We start from the raw sequence: 19,610 nt of genomic DNA, 5'->3' as shown, positions 1-19,610 counted from the left end.
CTCAAGCCTTAAAGGACTGCTAGTGTCTCACTGCTTTATAATTTAACTGTTAAATTCTTTTATCTATCTGTATATAATTTAATGGTTCATTGCTCATATTATATATCTATCTTTATAATTATATTTATATATAATTACTAGCAATCTGGTTTGTCTCTAGAGAACCCTGTCCAACACAAGGGCCAACACAATTAACAACATAACCCTACTACTTCGAGAGCCAGAACTTGACTTTTTTTTTAAATCATTTTATTGGGGGCTCTTACAGATCTTATAACACTCCTTAATTCAATTGTATCAAGCACGCTTGTTACATATGCTGCCATCATCATTTCCAAAACATTTTCTTTCTACTTGAGCCCTTGGTAGCAGCTCCTCTTTTACCGCCCACCCTCCCTCCCTCCCTGTAAACCCTTGATCAAATATATATTATCGTTACTGTTATTTCGTAAGTTATTTAGTATCTTATACCATGTGTTGTCTCCCTTCACCCACATTTCTATTGGTACTCCTTGGGATGGGGGTTGGGAGGGTGGAGGAATTATGTATCCAACCTTGTGATCAGTTCCCCCTTTTCCCCCTCTTCCTCTCTCCCCTTATGGTATTGCTACTCTCACTACTGTTCCTGAGGGGTTTAGCTGTCCTGGATCCCGTGTGTCGAGAGCTCTTATCTGTACCAGTGTACATGCTCTGGTCTAGTCGGATTTGTAAGTTAGAAATAACTAGGGTCATGATAGTGGGGGCCGGGGGGGGGATGTGTGAAGGAGCATTGAAGAACTAGAGGAATGTTGTGTGTTTCATCGGTGCTATACTGCATCCTGGATGGCTCGTCCCTTCCTTGTGACTCTTCTGTGAGAACTAGACTTTTTGCTGGCCCTTCCAGACTTTTTCTCAGAGCACAGCTAAAAATTAAGCCATCTCCTATGATTGAGTAACTTTGGTTTTTATGAGAATCAAATCAAGCATGTAAGTTTTTTGTCGCCTGCTTCTCACATAATAAAACATTCACTCACACTGCTATCGAGTTGATTCCTGCAGGACAGAACGGACCTGGCCCTGTGGGCTTTCCAGGCAATGTGAACTCCTGGGAACCTGAGACTCAGAATCCCATTCGGAGCCCATTCCCACGTCCTGGAAGGGCAGGGACCAAGACCGTGCTCTCGCTTCTGTGTTCAGGTTGGCAGCCTCGCTGGTTCCTTCTCTGCGGGGGAATACTGTCGTACTATGACTCTCCGGAAGACGCCTGGAAGGGCTGCAAAGGGAGCATCCAAATGGCAGTGTGTGAAATTCAAGGTGAGGAGCCAAGACTCGCAGGCTTGTTTTGGTTTGCTCTTCCACCTCATGCCATCTGTCACAACAAGCTAGAAAACCCCCCCAGCCACTCCCCTCAGCACGCCCTCCTGCGATCAGACAGATCAGGACGCAGGGGCACATATCAGGCAGCCCCGGGAGAGGCCGACAGACAGACAGACAGAATGACCGAGGACAGGGGGCCCCGCTGCTCAGCTGGTGCTCATTCTTTAGTCACTGCTCACCTGGGGCTTGTTCGCAAAACGCATCCTGCCGTGGTGGGAGGCTGTTAATCACCGTCCCCTCTGCACACTGAAAACCAGCACATCTACAAGTGGGCTTGGCTTCCTGGTTCAGGGAAGCTGGAGACGTGTGCTGAGGCTCAGAAGTGGGCAGTTTGGATCTGGGGATGTGAGGGTGGGGGGGGGAGGAAGAGAGTAGGTTGCGAGCATCTTCCCAGGGAACGCTAGCGTGATTGGTTGCCTTGCCCGGGAAGTCGAAAAGGATGCACACCGCACTCTAGATTGCTTTGCAGTAAGCCTGCAGGGAAGAAGGCTGTCCCCTTGCTGCTGCCATCAAAGCCTTTTTAAAAAAAATCATACATACATCAATTGTGTAAAGCACATTTGTGCATTCATTGCCCTCATCATTCTCAAAACATTTGCTCTCCACTTAAGCCCTTTGGCATCAGCTCCTCATTTTTTCCTCTCCCTCCCCGCTCCCTTCTCCCTCATGAACCCTTGATAATTTAAAATGATTATTTTGTCAGTTCTGTCCGACGTCTCCCTTCACCCACCTTTCTGTTGTCCATCCTCCAGGGAGGAGGTTATATGTAGATCTTTGTAATCAGTTCCCCCTTTCCAACCGACCCTTCCTCCACCCTCCCGGTGTCACCACTCGGCCTCTGGTGAGCATACTTCACATACACACTAGCCAAAAGAGAGGTCTGCTCTCTGTTTTGATACAAGACTCTGAGGGAGATTGGATGGTTCTTTCTTAAGCCAACTTCTTAGTGAAACTTTGGAGCCCATGGGGGGGGGGGGTGTTCCTCCAGATCACAGGGAGCAAATGGAGAGAAGCAGAGCTTTGAGGGAACCAGAAGATGGTGTTAAGGGCTGGCACATCAGCAACTGGCCTCATTGAATCAAGAAGTTGACAGGATGGGTGGGCTGAGAACTACTCTAGATACAACTTCTGGTCTCTCGTCTCTGTGCCCTGCTGTTCCCAGTGCATTCCGTAGATAACACGCGCATGGACCTGATAATCCCCGGAGAACAGTATTTCTACCTGAAGGCCCGGAGTGTGGCCGAGAGGCAGCGGTGGCTGGTGGCTCTGGGATCGGCCAAGGCCTGCCTGACTGACAGGAGGACCCAGAAGGAGAAAGGCAAGTATTGATTGTCCTCTGGTCTGGGGACCTGGGGACCACCCATCTGCATCTCTTGGTTCCGTGATTTTCTTAACTTCTCTCGAATCACTTAGCCACATTTTGGTTTCCTACAAGTGCAGTACCTCAGTGGAATTTAACCCTTCATACCGAATTATTTTCTGCATTGAGTTTGTTGTTGTTGATGCCATGTGTTTTCAGTGATGGACGACATGCTAAAATCAAGGCAAAATAATTTTTTGAGGCAATATGCATTTTGTTATAATTATGAGGGACACAAGAAGATCCCGGTGGTAGGATTGGTGCAGTGAGGCTGGTTTCTTCAGATTCACACAGTCATATAGGTCTCCACCATGAGGCAATGCACGAGAACTGGGAGAGCCTCTTTCCAAGAAGCCCAGAAACTGACAATGTGTTCCATGGGTCTTGGAGGGCTTAGCCAGAACCTGTTTGGAAATCTTTTTTCAGAGCATGTCAAAGTGGAAGGAGTACTGACTTCACAGACAGATAATTGCTTTCCAGTCATGGTAGCAGTGTGAGTTGGGCACGGGTAACTTCTGCGAGCTTCGTTTTTCTCAGCCTTTCAAAGGAGATGCTATCACCTGTTGGAAGGACTTTTCTGCTGTTTACGAGGTTTTCCGTGCTGGTCACTCAGAATTGGACAGACGGTTCCTTCTCCATCGTCTGTTCTTCGTCTAGAAACTCTGCTGACTCTGCTGGCGTTTGAAATGCCGGTGTTTTGACCAGCATCATAGCAGCATGCAAGCCACACGGCAGTCTGACTACTGTTGCTGGGTGCCGTCAGCCCCAACTCCTGGTGACTCTGCGCACCAGAACAAAGCCCTGCCTGGTCCGGCGCCACCTGCTCAATTGTTTTTATATTTGAGCCCATCGATGCAGCCACAGTGTTAATCCATCCCGTCGGAGGTGCCCCGCTGCTCGTACCAAGCATGATGTCCTTCTCCGGGGACAGGTAGGTGGTGGCACATCTGCACAAGACCTCCCTGAAGTGTTGAAAAGCAAAGGCGTCACTTTGAGGACAAAGATGCCCCTGACTCACGCCATGCTATTTCAGTTGCCTTGAATGCGTGTGGAAGTTTGATCTTGATAGGGAAGAGGGAAGAAGGACCGCTGCATTTGAGTCACGGTGCTGGTGAAGAACATAGAAGATACCGTGGACTGCCAAAAGAACAGGCAGATCTGTCTTGGAAGAAGTACTGCTGGTTCTAGTCCTGCTCCTTGGAAATGGGATGGCGAGACTTGTCTCACAGACGTTGGGCAGGTTATCAGCAGAGACCAGTTCTGGAAAAGGAGGGGCAGCTGAACAGAGGAAGACCCTTGACAAGATGGGCTGTCACCGTGGCTGCACAATGGGCTGAGGCATGTGAACCACAGGGAGACTGGCGCAGGCCCCTGTGCTTTGTTCGGTGTGTACCAGGTCGCTGTGAGTCCGAACGGCCGGATAGCACCCAGCCCCAGTAGCTCGGAAGGACTGCCATGAGGACTGTGCCTATGGCAAACTGTCTAGCAGCTTGTCTGGCACCAAGTTGCCCTTCAGTAACGAAGAGCTGTGTCTGAGAAGCCGTGGATCAGAGAGTTTCTACAGCAGCACCCTGTCTGTCCCTCTCGCTCCCTGGGGTGGGAATACTTAATTGTCAGCTTGCTGCTGCCTAATGCTCATTAACTCACCATTGTTGGGTCTGCTGAGAAACATGGCTCCGGTCTCTCCTTGGGGCAGGAGTATTGACTGGGGTCTACTACTTGGACCCCAGTCTGCTTCCCAACCCCATGTGCATACCTGAGGAGAGAGCAATTATGGGGTAGTGGGAAGGTGAGGGGAAAAGTCTGTCCTATGAAAGGTGTTCCAGGTATATTAACCCTTGAGGGAGATACAGTAAAATGGCCTCTTCCCTGGTGGTTTTTTTGTTTGTCTGCTTGTTTGTTCGTTTTTAAATAATCATTTTATTGGGGGCTCGTACAGCTCGTCACAATCCATGCTGAATCAGGAGTAAATTCTAGAGTCCATTGGGTTGACTCAGAGCAGGTGGTGACGTGTCGCTTTCTCGTGGCGTGAGGCGGGCTGGCTATAATTGTAGTACGGCCTCAGCGCCAAGGTCACTGGCATGCCTTGTTAATGAGGGAGCACCAGGGGCACCCGGGGAGCATTAGCCTTGACAGGCAGCGTGCCGAGCCAGCTCTTGGCCCAAATCAGCAGTGTGTCATTAGTGAGCACACATCACAGAGCACTGGCACTGTGGTGCCAGCCGAGCTTGGCGTCAGCAGACAGTAGCCATGACCCATCTTTAGAGAGGGAGCATGCCCAGTGCTGGGGGGGGGGCATGGGGGGGAGACTCTGAAGCCTGCATTGTGCTCTGAGTTCTAGCATTCTCCCATGAGAAGGCCGAGGGTCTGGGTCTGCTTCTGTCCTGGTGGCTCTTCCGTACATTGCTTCATGCATGCACATTGCTTCATGCATGCGGTTACTTCAAAGTCCTGTCAGCGTTGTTTTCTGACTGTGGCCGTGGCTACATAGCTTCCACCCCATAGTGTGCCAAGGGCAAGTGGGTTAGTCCTTTAAGAAACTTCACGACCGTTGTTCTGTTATTCAGAGTTTGCTGAAAACACTGAAGACCTGAAAACCAAAATGTCAGAGCTAAGACTCTACTGCGACCTCCTTGTTCGGCAAGTGGATAGAACGAAGGCAGCGGCTGCAGGCAGCATGCCCAATGCTGAGGTAAGATGCTACTCTCTCAGCCACGTGAAGGAAAGGAGCACCTTTGGACCTTTCTCCTTTTTAGAGAAAACAGCGAAGAGAAGGTATATGTACATTTCACACACACTGGCATATCGTCTTCTCTCCTTTCTCCCTACAAGCCGCTTCTGCTCCCCTGCTTCTTCCCTTTCATGAATTTGGGGTTCGTTCAGCGATCATATTTGGAACTTTCAGCTTACATGCTGACTTAGGAAAATACCACGTCACCTCCCATTTGCGTCACTTCTCTGCACGGGCACGGCCTTACCTGCCTTGCAGGGCCTCCTCTCTTGGCCTGGCCGCACAGCCGCCTGCACAGCATCTGTGGGGAATGCATAGGCCACCTTGGATGAGACTAGCAAGATTCCCGTGTACCCTTGTAGTTGTTCGGCGTACTTTCAAAGACGGAGACGCAGCTTTCAGTCTTTGCACCAGCAGCAAGGATGGCCACTTTAGCGTTCCCTCCTGAACACCTTGTTCACTCGGCTTACCTTCAGATGTATTCTGAAGGATCTCGCTGGTGTTGGGCAGTATATGGAATGGCTCCAGTTAGCCAAAGGGGGTCTCTGCCTTGTTCTCAAAAAGTGACGTTCTTTCAGAGAACTTGCGATGAAGAACCTGCAGGTTGTAATGAATGGTTGTATTGTCACTCCTGGTGGAAGGACACTCTGCTTCTTACAGGTTTTCTGATAAGGGTCATTTAATCCACTTCCCTGTGCACTCTTAGTCATCCAACAGCTGCCTATTTGTACAAGACCCTGTGCTGCACGGTGGAGGGAGGGGTGCAGGGTGTGGACAACTAATAACCAGCCGTGTCCTGCCCATGAAGAGTTTATATTCTAGAGCCTCGGTCCCACACTGGGCTGGTCACTGCAATCACTGGGGATCCAGAGAAACCACAGATCCTGTGCTCTTTGCAACACAATGAACCAGAATCTCTGTAGTTTCACCTGATCCCAGGTGAGTCTAATGATCAGCCAAGTGAGGGAAGTGAGGCTCCATAGCAGGCGTCCTCAAACTATGACCCGCAGGCCACAGGCAGCCTGCCGAGGACATTTATCTGGCCCACCGGTGCATTGATTCTCAAAGCAGGGCCATTTGGAGATGTTTTGGTTGTCAGGCCTGGGGGGGCGCTGGTTGGCCTCTAAAGAGTAGAGCCCAGTGGTACTGCTCACCATCCCTGACCAGCCCCACATCACCCACTGCCCTCGAGGCCGTTCCGACTCAGCGGTCCTAGAGGACAGGGTAGAACCGCCCTGAGAGTTTCCGAGACTGGGACTGTTTATGGGAATAGAAAGCCCCACTTTCTCCTGCCCGCCCCACATACATCCCCTAAAATTAGCCAGCCCCAAAGGCTGGCTGCCCAGGCAGAGAAGGCCCGACCAAGAGGGAAGAGCAGCCGTGAGCACAGCGGTGTTTGCTTCCAGGAAGAAATCAGGAGCAGTCAGTGCCTGGGGGACGTGCTCCTGGAAGTGAGGTGGCTCTGACACCAACGAGATGGAGGCAGACAGCCGCTAGGCTGTGGTCTGAACGCTCGTGAGTTGGAATGGGGCTCCGTTTCCTGAGTCATTACCAATGGCTGTATCTAGAGGAAAGACACCCCGAGTCAGCAAAAGTAACCTGACCACAAAACCTGGTTCCCCTTTGCCATCAAGCCCCAGTTGCTGAAACCACTTGGATGCATCCACAGCCAACACACCCCTTCCTGGAAGCAAATGAGTGGTTTTGTGGTCTCTCATCACCCTGAGAACCTAACCTCACTTTTATCCAGGCAGTCGGCAGCTCTTTTATATTGTTCTTGCTGCTCGTGATTCCGTGTCATGTCTTACCCCCTACAAACTGCAGGGGGGGTGGGCACCTCTTTCCCAGCACCTGACAGGCGCAGTGCTCTCAAACTCACTGCCATGGAGGGAATTCCAACTCGTAGCAGACTGTGTTAGTCTGGGTACATTAGAGAAACAAATCCACAGAAACTCATGTGTAAGAGAGAGTTTTATATAAAGGTTAAGTGCACATCAAGAAAACATCCCAACCCAACGCTGCTCAAGCCCACAAGGCCAACATTAACCCGGATGTCCAACACCAATCCACAAAATCCTCCATCTCACAAAACACACTATGACCCTAACTGCAGGAGGAAAGCCGAGTCAGTGAGTATGTAAGCATCTCAGCGCTGGCAGGAAGTGAGCCTTGCCAGCTGAAGCAGGAAACTGGCTAAGGCAACTGCACCCTGGTCCCACCATCAGAAAGAAGAGACCTGAGAATTAGAAAGGTGAGGCTCACCAAGCCATTTATCCCTCCGCCCTTCAATTAACCCCACACATTTCTTAGCCAGGTTGGCATAATTAACTAACTAACTCACAAACCTTGTAGGACAGGGTAGAATTTCCCCTGGGAGTCTCTGAGACGAAATCTTTCAGAAGTAGAAAGCCTCATCTTTCTCCTGAGAAGTGGCTGGAGGTTTTGAATTGCTGACGTTGCGGTCAGCAGCCCTGGTCCTTACTAATATTGTAGAGATTCAAAAGAGGTGTTGCCTTCACCTGGCAGGGGGGGTCAGGTGGAGGGCAAAGCTTGTGCAAGGTTGATAGGTAGGTACCTTGCACTCACCTTTGGCTTGTTCTTTCAAATAACATACTTGTCCAACAAATGGGTGAGTGCACTGTTTTCGTATTATGTAGTTTAACACCTTTCAGAGCGTTCCAAAATTGGGCTTTTTCTTTTTTGGCAAGGTAAAGGAGTCTTCCACTCTGGTTGTTTCGTAGGAGGGAATTGACGTCGGGACTCTGCTGAAGTCCACCTGCAACACCTTTCTGAAGACCCTTGAGGAGTGCATGCAGATCGCCAATGCAGCCTTCACCTCCGAGCTGCTCCACCGCACTCCCCCTGGCTCCCCGCAGCTGGCCGGGCTCAAGTCCAGCAAGGTAGAAAAAAGCCAGTCCGTTTGATGAAAAATGGAAGTGTCAGGAAGGGCATGCTGCTGAGCTCACGTGGTGGTTTAAGAAATATCTGGAGTGGGCTCTGCTGTATGGCCACTTTGAGGTCTGCTCTCGCTCACTCCAGACAGAAGCGTGAGTTATTCATCCCCCAACTAGTCAATTACTTTTTGGCAGTTTTATCATCCGAACATATCTCTTCTTTGTAATCCTCTTGTTCCCAGTGAGTCTTCCAGCCTGACCCATGCCAGTCGGGGACAGTATTTCTGTGACCACCAGCTGGCCTGGAGGCCTGCACAACCTTTCTTTGGCATCCCCAGTGCAGACAGGTTACAGTGAAACCTTAGCCCCTCCTGCCATCCATCAACAGCCTCTTTCCTAACAGTCCTTAAATGCTGGTCGTTCCTCCCACATTTCGTGCCGTTTCCCAGAGCCCCACATGCCCTCCTCGCCTGTCCTGCCTTTCTCAAGATTCTGTCTCCTCACCCTGAAGTTTGGGGATGGACCAAGAGCTCCTCCCCTTACACTTAGCCCTATTTTAGCCCAACTCTCTATAGTAATTGCTTTAGGGCAGGGATCCATGATATTGTATTTACAGAATTTGATACAATGTGTGTCATGATTTGCTGTTTGTTTACCTCTAATGAGTATAACTGAAATCCCAAAGAAATCCAGTCACCAAGGCGGGGTTTGGCTGCTTAATGAGGTCTTTTGAAAGACAACCTTCCTTAATTCAACCTACAGAATCTATGTCACTGAATGATACTTGTAAAAATTGGCAAATGCTTTATGTATGTTTTGCCCCAATAAAAAAGACCCATATCCTTTTCCGTAGAGGTTTCATAGCCCTTATTTAAAACAATGAGAAAGCTGGTTGGGCTCAGTGAGTCCCTACTTTTTGGGAGCACCTGAAACTGTCCCTGCTGAGTGCGACAGCGTGTTATAATCCTGTTTACCATTTGTCATGTGTGATGACGTTCCAGTTGTGCACTGTTAGGACATTAACATGTACATTTCTTTTCTTCTTTTAAAGATGAAACATCCTATTATACCAATTCATAATTCATTGGAGAGGTACAGTAACTTGTTTATTCTTATTTCTAAAAATAAATAAGGTTGCCATTACTCCATTTTTTAAAAAAGGGGGGGATCTTTTGATCATAGAGTGGGTGAGGGGCTGGGTGGGGGGAGCCTCTTCCAAGTGAGCCTGAGCCACTGATCGCAGTGGTTAAGCACTGGCTCCTGACTGAAAACCAGCCGTTAGAATTCACCAGCTGCTCTGCGGGAGAAAGGGGCAGCAGTCTGTCCCCTGACAACCCACCGACAGCCTTGGGAACCCCAGGGGGCGGTTCTACTCTGTCTTACAGGGGCTCTCTTCAGTTAGGCTCGACTCGGCTGTGATAGGTTTGGTTGTTGGAGTGTACTGAGATTTGACCTTCTCTTCTGAAGCCATTGATGATTGAGGAAAGCATGCTTTTAACCTGAAAAGACAATGCTGTTTTGTGTAAAAATAAGACACTTTGGTATTTTTTTCTGGTTAAAAGACAATTTAAGGGATAAAAGTCTATACTTCTACTAGGTGTACCTTTGATCAAAAATCAAGTGTAGAGTTGGACTCTGACCCCATTTAGGCTATTTGGGTTCATTATTCAGCTGTTCTGCATGTAACCCTCTCCATGTGTTGGCACAGCCCGTATGTTTGCCATCTTAAATACCCTTTGATATTTCCTCTTCTTTAACCACTGTTGTTTGCTGGGTTAATTCTTTGTTGTAAGGATCGCTCCCTATATGGTTATTTATAGTCTTCACCTCCACATTCCTTCTAGAAACATCTTTGTAGATTGTACTTCTTTTTCCCTTTTGAGGTATCTCCTGGTTAAAGTCCTGAATTTTGAAGTGCTAGCCTGAACTTGGGTATTGTCTTAGAAAATAGCAAATGTTTCCCTCGGCATCACCATGTCGGTTGGTCCTTTATTAGAAGAAAGGGATCTTCTTTGAAAAGGTCTGATTGACGTGGTTATAATCAGCTACATCAGAGGTTATGGTTTTGCCTTTCATAAGTAGAACCAGCTAGCCCTCTTGCATGACGCAAGCCTTTTCAGTTTCCCTGAAGAGCAGCAGGTCCTTCCGATATGATTTTGTTCTTTTTTGCCTGTGAGATATTTGGCATGTGGCTCCTAGACAGTTAAGTGCTGGGCAAACACACGGAGGTGGCCCGTGTTTTTGAGAATTAAGACAGAAAGCTGCTTCCCAGGTTGTTGTGGTGTGTGAGAGAAGTTGAGGGTCACCTGGAGAAAGCTACTTGAAATCCAGGGGAGCTGCCAATGACTACTTCCTGCGACCAGTGGGGAGCAAAAAGACTGGGTCAACTGAGGGCACAGGAAAGCCATTAACGGCCCTTTGATTTCTAAATTGGCACCTTGAGAGACAGATCCACCCCTGGCACAGGCAGGCCCCCCTATCTGGGGAGGCAGGAGTAGGGAGTCTGGTTTTATCAGCGTTTTTCAATTGATGTGAAAGGAAGTTGACAGTTGTGAGCCCTCCCCAGAGGGCTCTGAATAAGATATACCCGGGCAATCTACTTAGGAGCAAATATTTAGACATGTTGGCTTTTTCTTTTGTAAAAAATTTCAGACAAATGGAGATGAACAATTGTGAAAATGGATCTTTAAATATGGAGATAAATGACAATGAAGAGATCCCAATGAAAAGCAAGAACCCCTTGTGTCTAACGTCTGCAGAGAGAGACTGCAGTCTATCAAGTGAAGAAAATCTAGAAGATAACATCCCAGGTAAAAGTGTCGGGTGTCAGCTGCAAGCCTTGGGACAGTAGGATCTTCGAGGTTATGCGCAGTATCCATGTCGCTTGATGGTGACAGACCTCAAGACAGGGCCCTCTTGACTAAATGATATTCTTCTACCCCATCTGACCCCAGTGTTTAGAAGGTGCAGTGAAGAACGTTGCCATTGTTCCCGGATCCAGTGGACCATAGGGAGCAGGTCCTGCTTGTGCTGCGTATGAGCACTTCACTGACCTACAACCATGAACCTCGAAGTTCTTCCAACAGTGCCATTTGGAAAACGGCAACAACCACAAATTCACTGTCGTCGAGTCAATTCCCAATTAGAGCAATCCTGTAGGATAGAGCAGAATTGGGTCTGGGTTTCTGAGAGGCTAACTCTTTCCATGAGTGGAAAGCGTCGCCTTTCTTCCTTGGGGTGGCCTGTGGTTCAGAACTACTAACCTTGCAGTAGCAGCCCAAAGCATAACCTACTGCACCACCACGGCCCCTTTTTCTGTATAAGAATATAAACGCGAGCGATTCCGGTATCATCCTTGTGGTTTCTGTTGGGGCCTGAGGCTGTCCTAAGTCAACACCCACCAGCAAGTACTCTTCACTGGCCCTTTTTGTGGTCATCAAACCAAAGCCCCATTTCAGGTAACAGCCCTGTAGTTAGAATGCTGCCCTTGGTAACTCCACTGGCACTAAGGCAGCGTTAGTCTCTCACATTCGCATCCATGCCAAGCACTCCTCACTGCATTAGAACTCCTCAGTATTTTGGAATTGAACATTAACCACCCCAGTTTCTCCTGAAATCAGAGCTCCTGTCTCTGTAGGTGGGTTGGAGGAAAAGAAGCTTTGTGTTCCTAGCTGTTAGTCTGAGGAGATGAGCAATGTACACATCCTTTCCCCTCGCTACTGAGTAATACAGACCGGGTAATTTTCATCAACAGTCCTTTTGTTCACTTAACCCCATAATCTCATTTCTAAGCATTTGTGCTCAGAGAATAGTCAGATTTAAGGACAGAGGTCTGTGGATAGGACTCTTCTTGTGCCATTACGTACAGTAGTAACCCTTTGTAAAGTAGTAAAATGCCCCTCCATCGACGGGCATGATGCAATAGTGCACGGTCATTAAAATCACTGTACAAAGAGTATTAAAAGTAGTTGTGATACACCGTTTAGTGAACACAAGCAGAATATAAACCTATGTGCACTCTAAGTGTAGTTTTGTGTGTATGTGTGTACTTTTCCGTGTTTCAGAGAATTTCAACAGTGACTGTGTTAATTTTCACAATGAGCATGTGATAGTTGATAATTGTCTTCTTCACAGTCCAAGGTGACATGATGAAGGACGATGGCGAGGGAAGCCTGGGACATCATGACAGTTTGGGGCAGCTGGAGACACTCCCCTCTGGTAGTTCGGAATCCCATTGGGAAGAAGGCAGTGAAGTTATTCCAACTTTCTTTAGCACCATGAACACCAGGTATGCTTTGTCCTCGTGGCCACTGACTAGCTCCCTTCTGGAAAAACCCTGGGGCGTGCATAGTCACCGGATGGCAGACTCTGGGAGACCGTGGCATGTCGTGGCCCTGCTGTACCCCTTATGGTGTCGGAAGCAGTGGCTAAGGAGGAATTGGGTCATGTGGGCTCACTGAAAGCAGACTTTAGTTTGTTGGGGGGAATTATCTTTGGAAACGGATTTTATTAGCCCCTGTAATGGAAAAATAATTATTGGGCATGTCTGTGGAACTGGGCCAAACGCTTTGCGCTCCAGAGGAGACCGCTCTTTTGTTCCCATGACTACCCTCTAACCTGCAGAGCTTGCTGATGACATCGTGTTCTCTGTTTTTCCTCCTCTGCATCACCAAACCACGTAGCTTTAGTGACATTGAACTTCTGGAGGACAGCGGCATTCCCACAGAAGCGTTCTTGGCCTCCTGCTATGCTGTGGTTCCAGTACTAGGTAAGCTTGCTGCAGGTGCCTTTCATTCATCAGTCCCTGGGGTCTCTACCACAGCACTTATTTTTCCGGAGAAACGTCCTGAGCTGTGGGCTGGTGAGATGAACCCCTTAGCTGCCTCTGTGCATCACCAGGCCCCGTGTGGTTAAGACTATGTGACCTGACGCCTAATTGCACATCACCATTTCATCTCCCACGATGCTTCGGTATTGACCTCAGAGTAATGAGGAAGAGAGCAGATGTTCACCTACAGGCAAAAGCGAAAGTGGCTGAAGAATGGATCGCCATCTTCTTTGGCGGCGGTGGCTCTTGTGTGCTGGCCAGTCTATCCCACCGCATGGCCATCCTCTAGGACGCAGAATTGCCCCACAGGGTTCCAAGGCTGTGTGTGGTCTTCACTGGGAGCAGACACCCGCATGCTTCTCTTGCAGCACCTACTGCACCACTGGTGGGGCTGGTTAAACTGCTGAGCTGTTGATTAGCAGCCAAGCGTGTAACTACTGTACCCCCAGGCCTCCTTTACTCGTGGGTCTTATGGGAAAAGCTTTCTTACCCGTTAGGATAAAATGTTCCCCTAAAGATTAAAAAATACATATACGTGCAGATGTTTATTTTAAGTTCAAACTTACATTTCCTGTTACAAAGCCTTCAACGCCAGGAATCCTTATTATATTGAAGTCTGTTATAGGACCCGCTTAACTGTGCATCTTTCTCTTCATCATTGATGTGTAACTTGCATCTCCCTATGCAAACCATATCCCTCCCAAGACAGAAAACGCCCATCACCCTGCCAGCCCCAGCCCACCACCGGCCAGAGCACAGCATTTCCCTGATTTCTCTCACGAGAATGTACTTCGCTTGTTCTAAGCCTTTCATGAACAGAATCAGGTAGCGTGCTCTCCTGTGGCTGGGAGAGCCGTCATTGGAGCAGTTGCTCGTTTCTTTTTATGACTGAGTTCTTTTTTTGGGTGCCGGCCGATACCACAATGTGTTTACTCAGTGTCGTGTTGATGGGCACTCGAGCAGTCCCCGGAGTTAGCTCACCTGCTGTCTCAGGACACAGTCCCCGCACTGCCCTCACTTGGGTTCCCCCAACCATCCTCAGGTTGACCGGTGCACTGCGGGGACACCACTGACCTTACTGAGAGCTGTGACATTATGAGGACATTGTGCAGGTCAGAACCAAACAAAAAGTATCCACAAAGAAAGAGATGCTTAGGCCAGCGTCTGGGAGAGCCCTGAATGGATAGCTTCCATCGTCTTCTAGACATGCGGCACACTCCAGCTCTGTGTGGAACAGAGGCTCGGAGCGGCTCCAGCGGCCACTTCCTGTCTCTCCCCCGCTCCATGGATCCAGCCGCCTGCTCCCCGCCAGCGCACTCACACTGTGGTCAACAGGGAGCGCCCCTCATGGCTAGCGAGCTGGACAGTGTGCAGCGGGGCCTGGGGGCGACATCATCAGGCACTTTGAGCAGGAGGGATTCCGCCTGGTGGCCATGCAGTGAGTTAAGGCCTCGGAGGAGCGCCTGAAGCAGCACTACATTGACCTGGAAGACGCCCGTTTGCCCCGGGGCTGGTGAAGTACATGGACTCTGGACCAGTTGTGGCCATGGTCTGGGAAGGGTTGAATGTGTTAAAGACGGACCTTGTGATGCACGGGGAGACCAACACAGTGGATTCTCAGCCAGGCACCCTCCGAGGGGACTTCTGTGTTCAAGCTGGCAGGAACAGGGATTCGGTCAAGAGCACCTCAGGTTTCAGCGGGAGGAACTGGTGAACTGCACATCTTGTGGCTGTGACCGGATCTACGAGTAAGAGGCGACCCCGCCCAGTGGGCCTGTTGGCACTGTGCCTGCCCTGTGTGGACAGCTCTTCTTCCGGGGCTGGAAGCAGTAGGATTGGCATCCTGTCTCCTTCCAGAAGCACATAGACCAATACAATCAAGCCTTTGGAGACTGGGGAAAGAAAAACAGGCACGGAGTATTGCCAATAGGGACGCACGCTTACTCAAGCTGCAGTGTTCAAGAAGGCACAGGAGTGAGCGTTTCATTGTGTTTAATATAAGGTCACCCACCAAGAGTTAGAGGCGACGGGAAATCAATTACTACCAAGTTATACAGTCCTGATTGATGGTTGATTACCCCTCTGTTTGAACTCCATCTCCAGCCCCCTTGTCCCCAGAGGCTGAGCTGATACCAAGTGGCCCTGTGAGCCTACCCTGAGTCCCCGTCTTAGCATAAACAACCAGGGTTATTCTGAGGGCCCACAGTGAACAGACACATCTGTCACTCAGGAAATTCCAAGGGCCTTGGGGTTTACCTCTTAGAGCTGGGAGCAAAGATCAGGCCAAATTTCTTATTCCACAAGTACTGTCTAGCCAGGGCTATAATCAATAAAGCTGCCCTGAACAATACTGTATCCATTTGTAGGCATATGTTTTCCTTTATCTTGAGTGGGCTTGCTGAGTCATAGGGTAGCTGTATGTTTAACTTTATGAGAAGCTGCCAGTTTTACAGAGTGGTTACACAGTTGTACATTCCACTGGCATGTGAATGTTCCAGTTGCTTCATGTCTTCCCCACGTTTGTTGGTGTCAGTGTCCTGAAGCTTTAATGCACGTTCATCTGCCATGTCTTCCTCTATGACGTGTGTTCAGGTCTTTAACCCATTTTTAAACGCTGGTTGTTTATCACTCTTACATAAGAGTTCTTTATCTGCTCTGAATAAAATTCCCTTTTAGGGATATGGGTTGTAAATAAGCCCTGGAGGCACAGTCCCTCCACACCTCCCGCTGCTTCACAAGAGAACGATGAGGCATTCTGCATGGTTTCTTCTAGATTGTAGTTTATTCCTTTTTGATGTCTTTGGAAGGGCAGACGTTTAAATTTGTCTGTGAAGTCCAGCATTCATTCCTGTTAACCAGTTTTCTTTCTTCTTGGCTGGTGGTTTCAGTGCCCTAAGAAGTCTTTGTCTCCCAAGGGTCATGAAGATGCTTTCTTGTGTGTCCCTCTGAGTTTATGTCTGCAGTCCATCTTAAAATTGGTTTTGATATATGGTGTACAATAGGCTGGTGAAGTTAATTTTGGGGTTGTCCTGACATCTGGCTGTTCAAGAACTGTTTGTTGGGGGGAGGGCGGGAGCCGTCATTTCCCCCTTTACATTGCTTTGGCAGCTTTGTTGAAAAGCAATTATTCTTTTAAGTGAGGGTCTATTTCTGGATTTTCTCTTTTCCAAAGATTTGTGTGGCTTTCCACATGCCAGTACAACAATGGCTTAATTATGATGCTCTTGTAGTAAGGCTTCACGTCGGATCATTTTTGTTCTTTGTCGAGCTTTGCTTGTCAATATACGTTTGTTTGTCAATGTCTATGAAAGAGCCCGCGGGGATTTTGATTAAGATAGCATCAACTGGGAACCACTTAGGGAGAAACAGGCCTCTTAAGCAACATTGAGTCTGCATTCATAGCTGTGCTGTATCTCTTCAGTTATTTAGTTTCTCTTTATTTTTGTCACAACCGTGTTTCATACAGTTTCTAGTGTTGTTAAGAACACATTTCAGGCTCTTAAGTGTTTGATACTACTGTAAAAAGTAATTTATGTTCATTTTCCAGTTCTTCATTGGTAGCAGACCGATAAAATTGATGCTTCTTAAATCACAGCTCAGTTAACTTTATAAAGATGCCATCACTGCCCTTATTGTGACCGTCTCTTAAACTGTATTTTGATAATAGTGAATTACGTTATGTGGTGGAATTTAAGCTTCCCATCATGGTGTTTATTTTCTATCTTCTCCATATGTTTGTTTCCTTATTTCTATTAGCTTATTAATTTACTGTGTTTTGAATTTTATATTTTATTTCCCCTTTGGGGGTTATCTTTGTTCTTGCCTTTGTTTTATTTTATTTTTTTTAGTAGTTCGAAATATTTGGGCCACTGGTGGAATTTAAAGTACTATATTATGCACATTGAAATAGTAAAGCAAAGCACATAAAGCAATTTATTTTTAATTTTAACAATTTATTTTACTTAGCCTAATATATCCAAAATACGTTGATGCCCACCTGTGATCAGTGCTAAAGAGCCTTAAGTGCGCCAGGTCACACCCGTTAGGCTTACGTGTTTGGAAGCTGGTGTCTGTTTCACGCCTGTCGCAGTGCATCTGGCCACAGTGCACATGCCCCACAGCCAGGAAGCCTCTGAGACTCGTCCGATGGATCTCCAGCTTACCTGCCACGTGGGCGCGCACAGCTATTCCGAATAGGCTCATCTCGTAAAGGCTTTCAGCTTTGGTGTAGAAAGTAGTTCAGAAGCAAAAGTGAAAGTAATTGGAGGGAAAATCTGTTAAATTCATTATTGCTGTGAAAGAAAACCAAAAATTTCCAATTGGGAAAAAAAAACTTTTTCCAACAACATCTTCGATCCTTTTTTCTAGATAAACTTGGCCCTACAGTGTTTGCACCTGTTAAAATGGACCTCGTTGGCAATATTAAGGTGAGTAAATAGATTTGTCTTTGTGGAAAGTTTTACGTGAAAGGAAAAGGTTTATCAAAAACTTTTATGCTTGAAAGAATACATCAAAAAATAAAAAATGTATCCAGACTTCCTAGACTAGAGTTAATACCTTGTCACATTTTGAATCCTTAACCAGAAAATTGATGACAAGCCCATATTGTGCGCTGGAGGCCAGCCTCCTTGGGAGGTCGAGTGGTCATTTTAAACCTGCGACCAGGCTCTCCTCTTCACGCCCCAGAGCCTGAGTCAGTGGGACTGTACTCTTCAGTCAACACGGAGTCTGTGCTTCTTATGGCTAAATGGTGACAAGCCACAGGTCAGCAACGTGTAGATGGTGAAATAGGCCACCAGTCCCGGACTCAGCTGACTAGTGTGGAGCTGCTGTGGAACTGTCGAGCCATTTGCTTCCCCCAGAAGATGAGGGAGTTGTAGACGTGACTTCTTTTAAAGTCCGTGTTCCAGGTTAAATGTAGGCTGAGTTTTACTGTCTTCAGAATACAGTCGCCCATGAAAATCTCTCACCACTGTCAGTAGGTAATCCCCTTTAAGGAAGCAGCTTAAGGAATCCCTCCTGTCTGGGTAGCTGATTAGACTTGGCTGTCTTAAGAAATTGTGTGTGTGGTAGGAATAGTGACCCGGAATCCTATTTTGGGACAGGAGATTGTAGTATTTTCAAGGACAGACTGAATAAGTAAGAGGTGACTACGTAGCTTTAACACCCCGGGAGACAGACAGCCTTTCTGTACTTCCTGTGCCGCCCTCATAAGAACGCACAAACACATCCACGGCCCCTGGAAACAAGGGGAAGGAGGGAGGCCATTGAGGCTCTCTGCAACTGACCGATCTCAGGCCTGTTGTGATTTGTTGGATAGTGCCCCCATTGTAAACTTGGGGTCCTCCCCGGCTCTCCCTGCAGAAGGTGAATCAGAAGTATATAACCAACAAGGACGAGTTCACCACCCTCCAGAAGATAGTGCTGCACGAAGTGGACGCCAGCGTCGCTCAGGTCCGCAACTCTGCGACCGAGGCCCTCTTGTGGCTCAAGAGGTGAGGCGGCAGGGTGGGGTGGGGCGGGGCGGCAGCCTTAGAATGCAGCTCCCTTGAACTTGTGCTCAGTGAGGAGCTGCTCTTCCCAACGTTGCTGAGAATGTGGAATGGGAACACACGGAGCTTCCCCACGAACCTTTTGAAGCCCAGCAAGTTGTTGAGCACCAACTTATGCTCGCTTTCCTCCTGATGCTGATAAAGCGTCTGATAAACCCACGGCCTCTGAGTTGATTCTGACATAGTGAGCCTGTGGGGCAAGGTAGAGCTACCAGAGGATTTCTAAGGCTAAATCTTGACCGGAGAATGCTGCCACACATTTCTGCCACATCTTTTCCCCAATCCATGGCACCACCAGGGCTCCTGTTCATTAACAAGCCTCTGGTAGCAATATAGGGAGCCTGGGTGTCTCTGCGTCCGGGGATTGAATGCACTCGCGACCCCACAGGAGTTACGATGTGGCGACAGACTGTCTGTGTCCGGGCGTACCACCTTCAAACCCTGTGGGCAGCTGTACCCTGCCCGCTAGAGTCATTAGGAGTTGAGATCGACTTGATGGCGGTGGGTTTGGATAGGCATATCCTATTTAAAGAATCCTAAAAGACTTCGAGGCAACCAGGTTTTGATTAAGTCATTGGAGGACTTGCTAAACATACACTACTTGGCGGTCCATCCTAGGTTCTCTAATTCAGTTTGAGAATATTTATTTCTAGCAAGTTCATAGGTGATTCAGAAGCTGCTGGTTCTAGGATCACACAGTGAAAAACATTGCTCGTAAGTATCCCAGATGGCATAGGGAAAGATCCTGAGTACGCTGAAGGGAAGTGTCAGACACTCCGAATGGACCGCCGCATAACTTGGCTTGTAGATGGCTGTGTCCAAGGAGTGATTGACTGAAGCTGCCATCTGCCATTCAGGGGGCCCTGGTGGTACAGTAAGGAGCTCCTGG

The 19,610-nt window shown here is 48.2% G+C and overlaps 1 protein-coding gene across 1 annotated transcript in view; it reads left to right on the top strand.

Annotated features, from left to right (window-relative positions):
* Positions 1–19,610, top strand: part of PLEKHA8 (pleckstrin homology domain containing A8) — an 82,341-nt gene that overhangs the window by 37,179 nt on the left and 25,552 nt on the right. The window contains exons 2-11 of the mRNA XM_075558225.1: positions 1,177–1,293; positions 2,519–2,674; positions 5,284–5,408; positions 8,189–8,347; positions 9,393–9,433; positions 10,994–11,151; positions 12,476–12,629; positions 13,024–13,109; positions 17,538–17,596; positions 18,534–18,664. Of these exons, the coding sequence (XP_075414340.1) occupies positions 1,177–1,293; positions 2,519–2,674; positions 5,284–5,408; positions 8,189–8,347; positions 9,393–9,433; positions 10,994–11,151; positions 12,476–12,629; positions 13,024–13,109; positions 17,538–17,596; positions 18,534–18,664 (1,186 nt within the window). The remainder of the gene's footprint in view (positions 1–1,176; positions 1,294–2,518; positions 2,675–5,283; positions 5,409–8,188; positions 8,348–9,392; positions 9,434–10,993; positions 11,152–12,475; positions 12,630–13,023; positions 13,110–17,537; positions 17,597–18,533; positions 18,665–19,610) is intronic.

The sequence above is a fragment of the Tenrec ecaudatus genome, chromosome 9 (assembly GCF_050624435.1).
Source record: "Tenrec ecaudatus isolate mTenEca1 chromosome 9, mTenEca1.hap1, whole genome shotgun sequence".
Taxonomy (NCBI): domain Eukaryota; kingdom Metazoa; phylum Chordata; class Mammalia; order Afrosoricida; family Tenrecidae; genus Tenrec; species Tenrec ecaudatus.
Note: the sequence above shows the minus strand (reverse complement) of the source record. Positions and strands in the feature narration are given on the sequence as shown.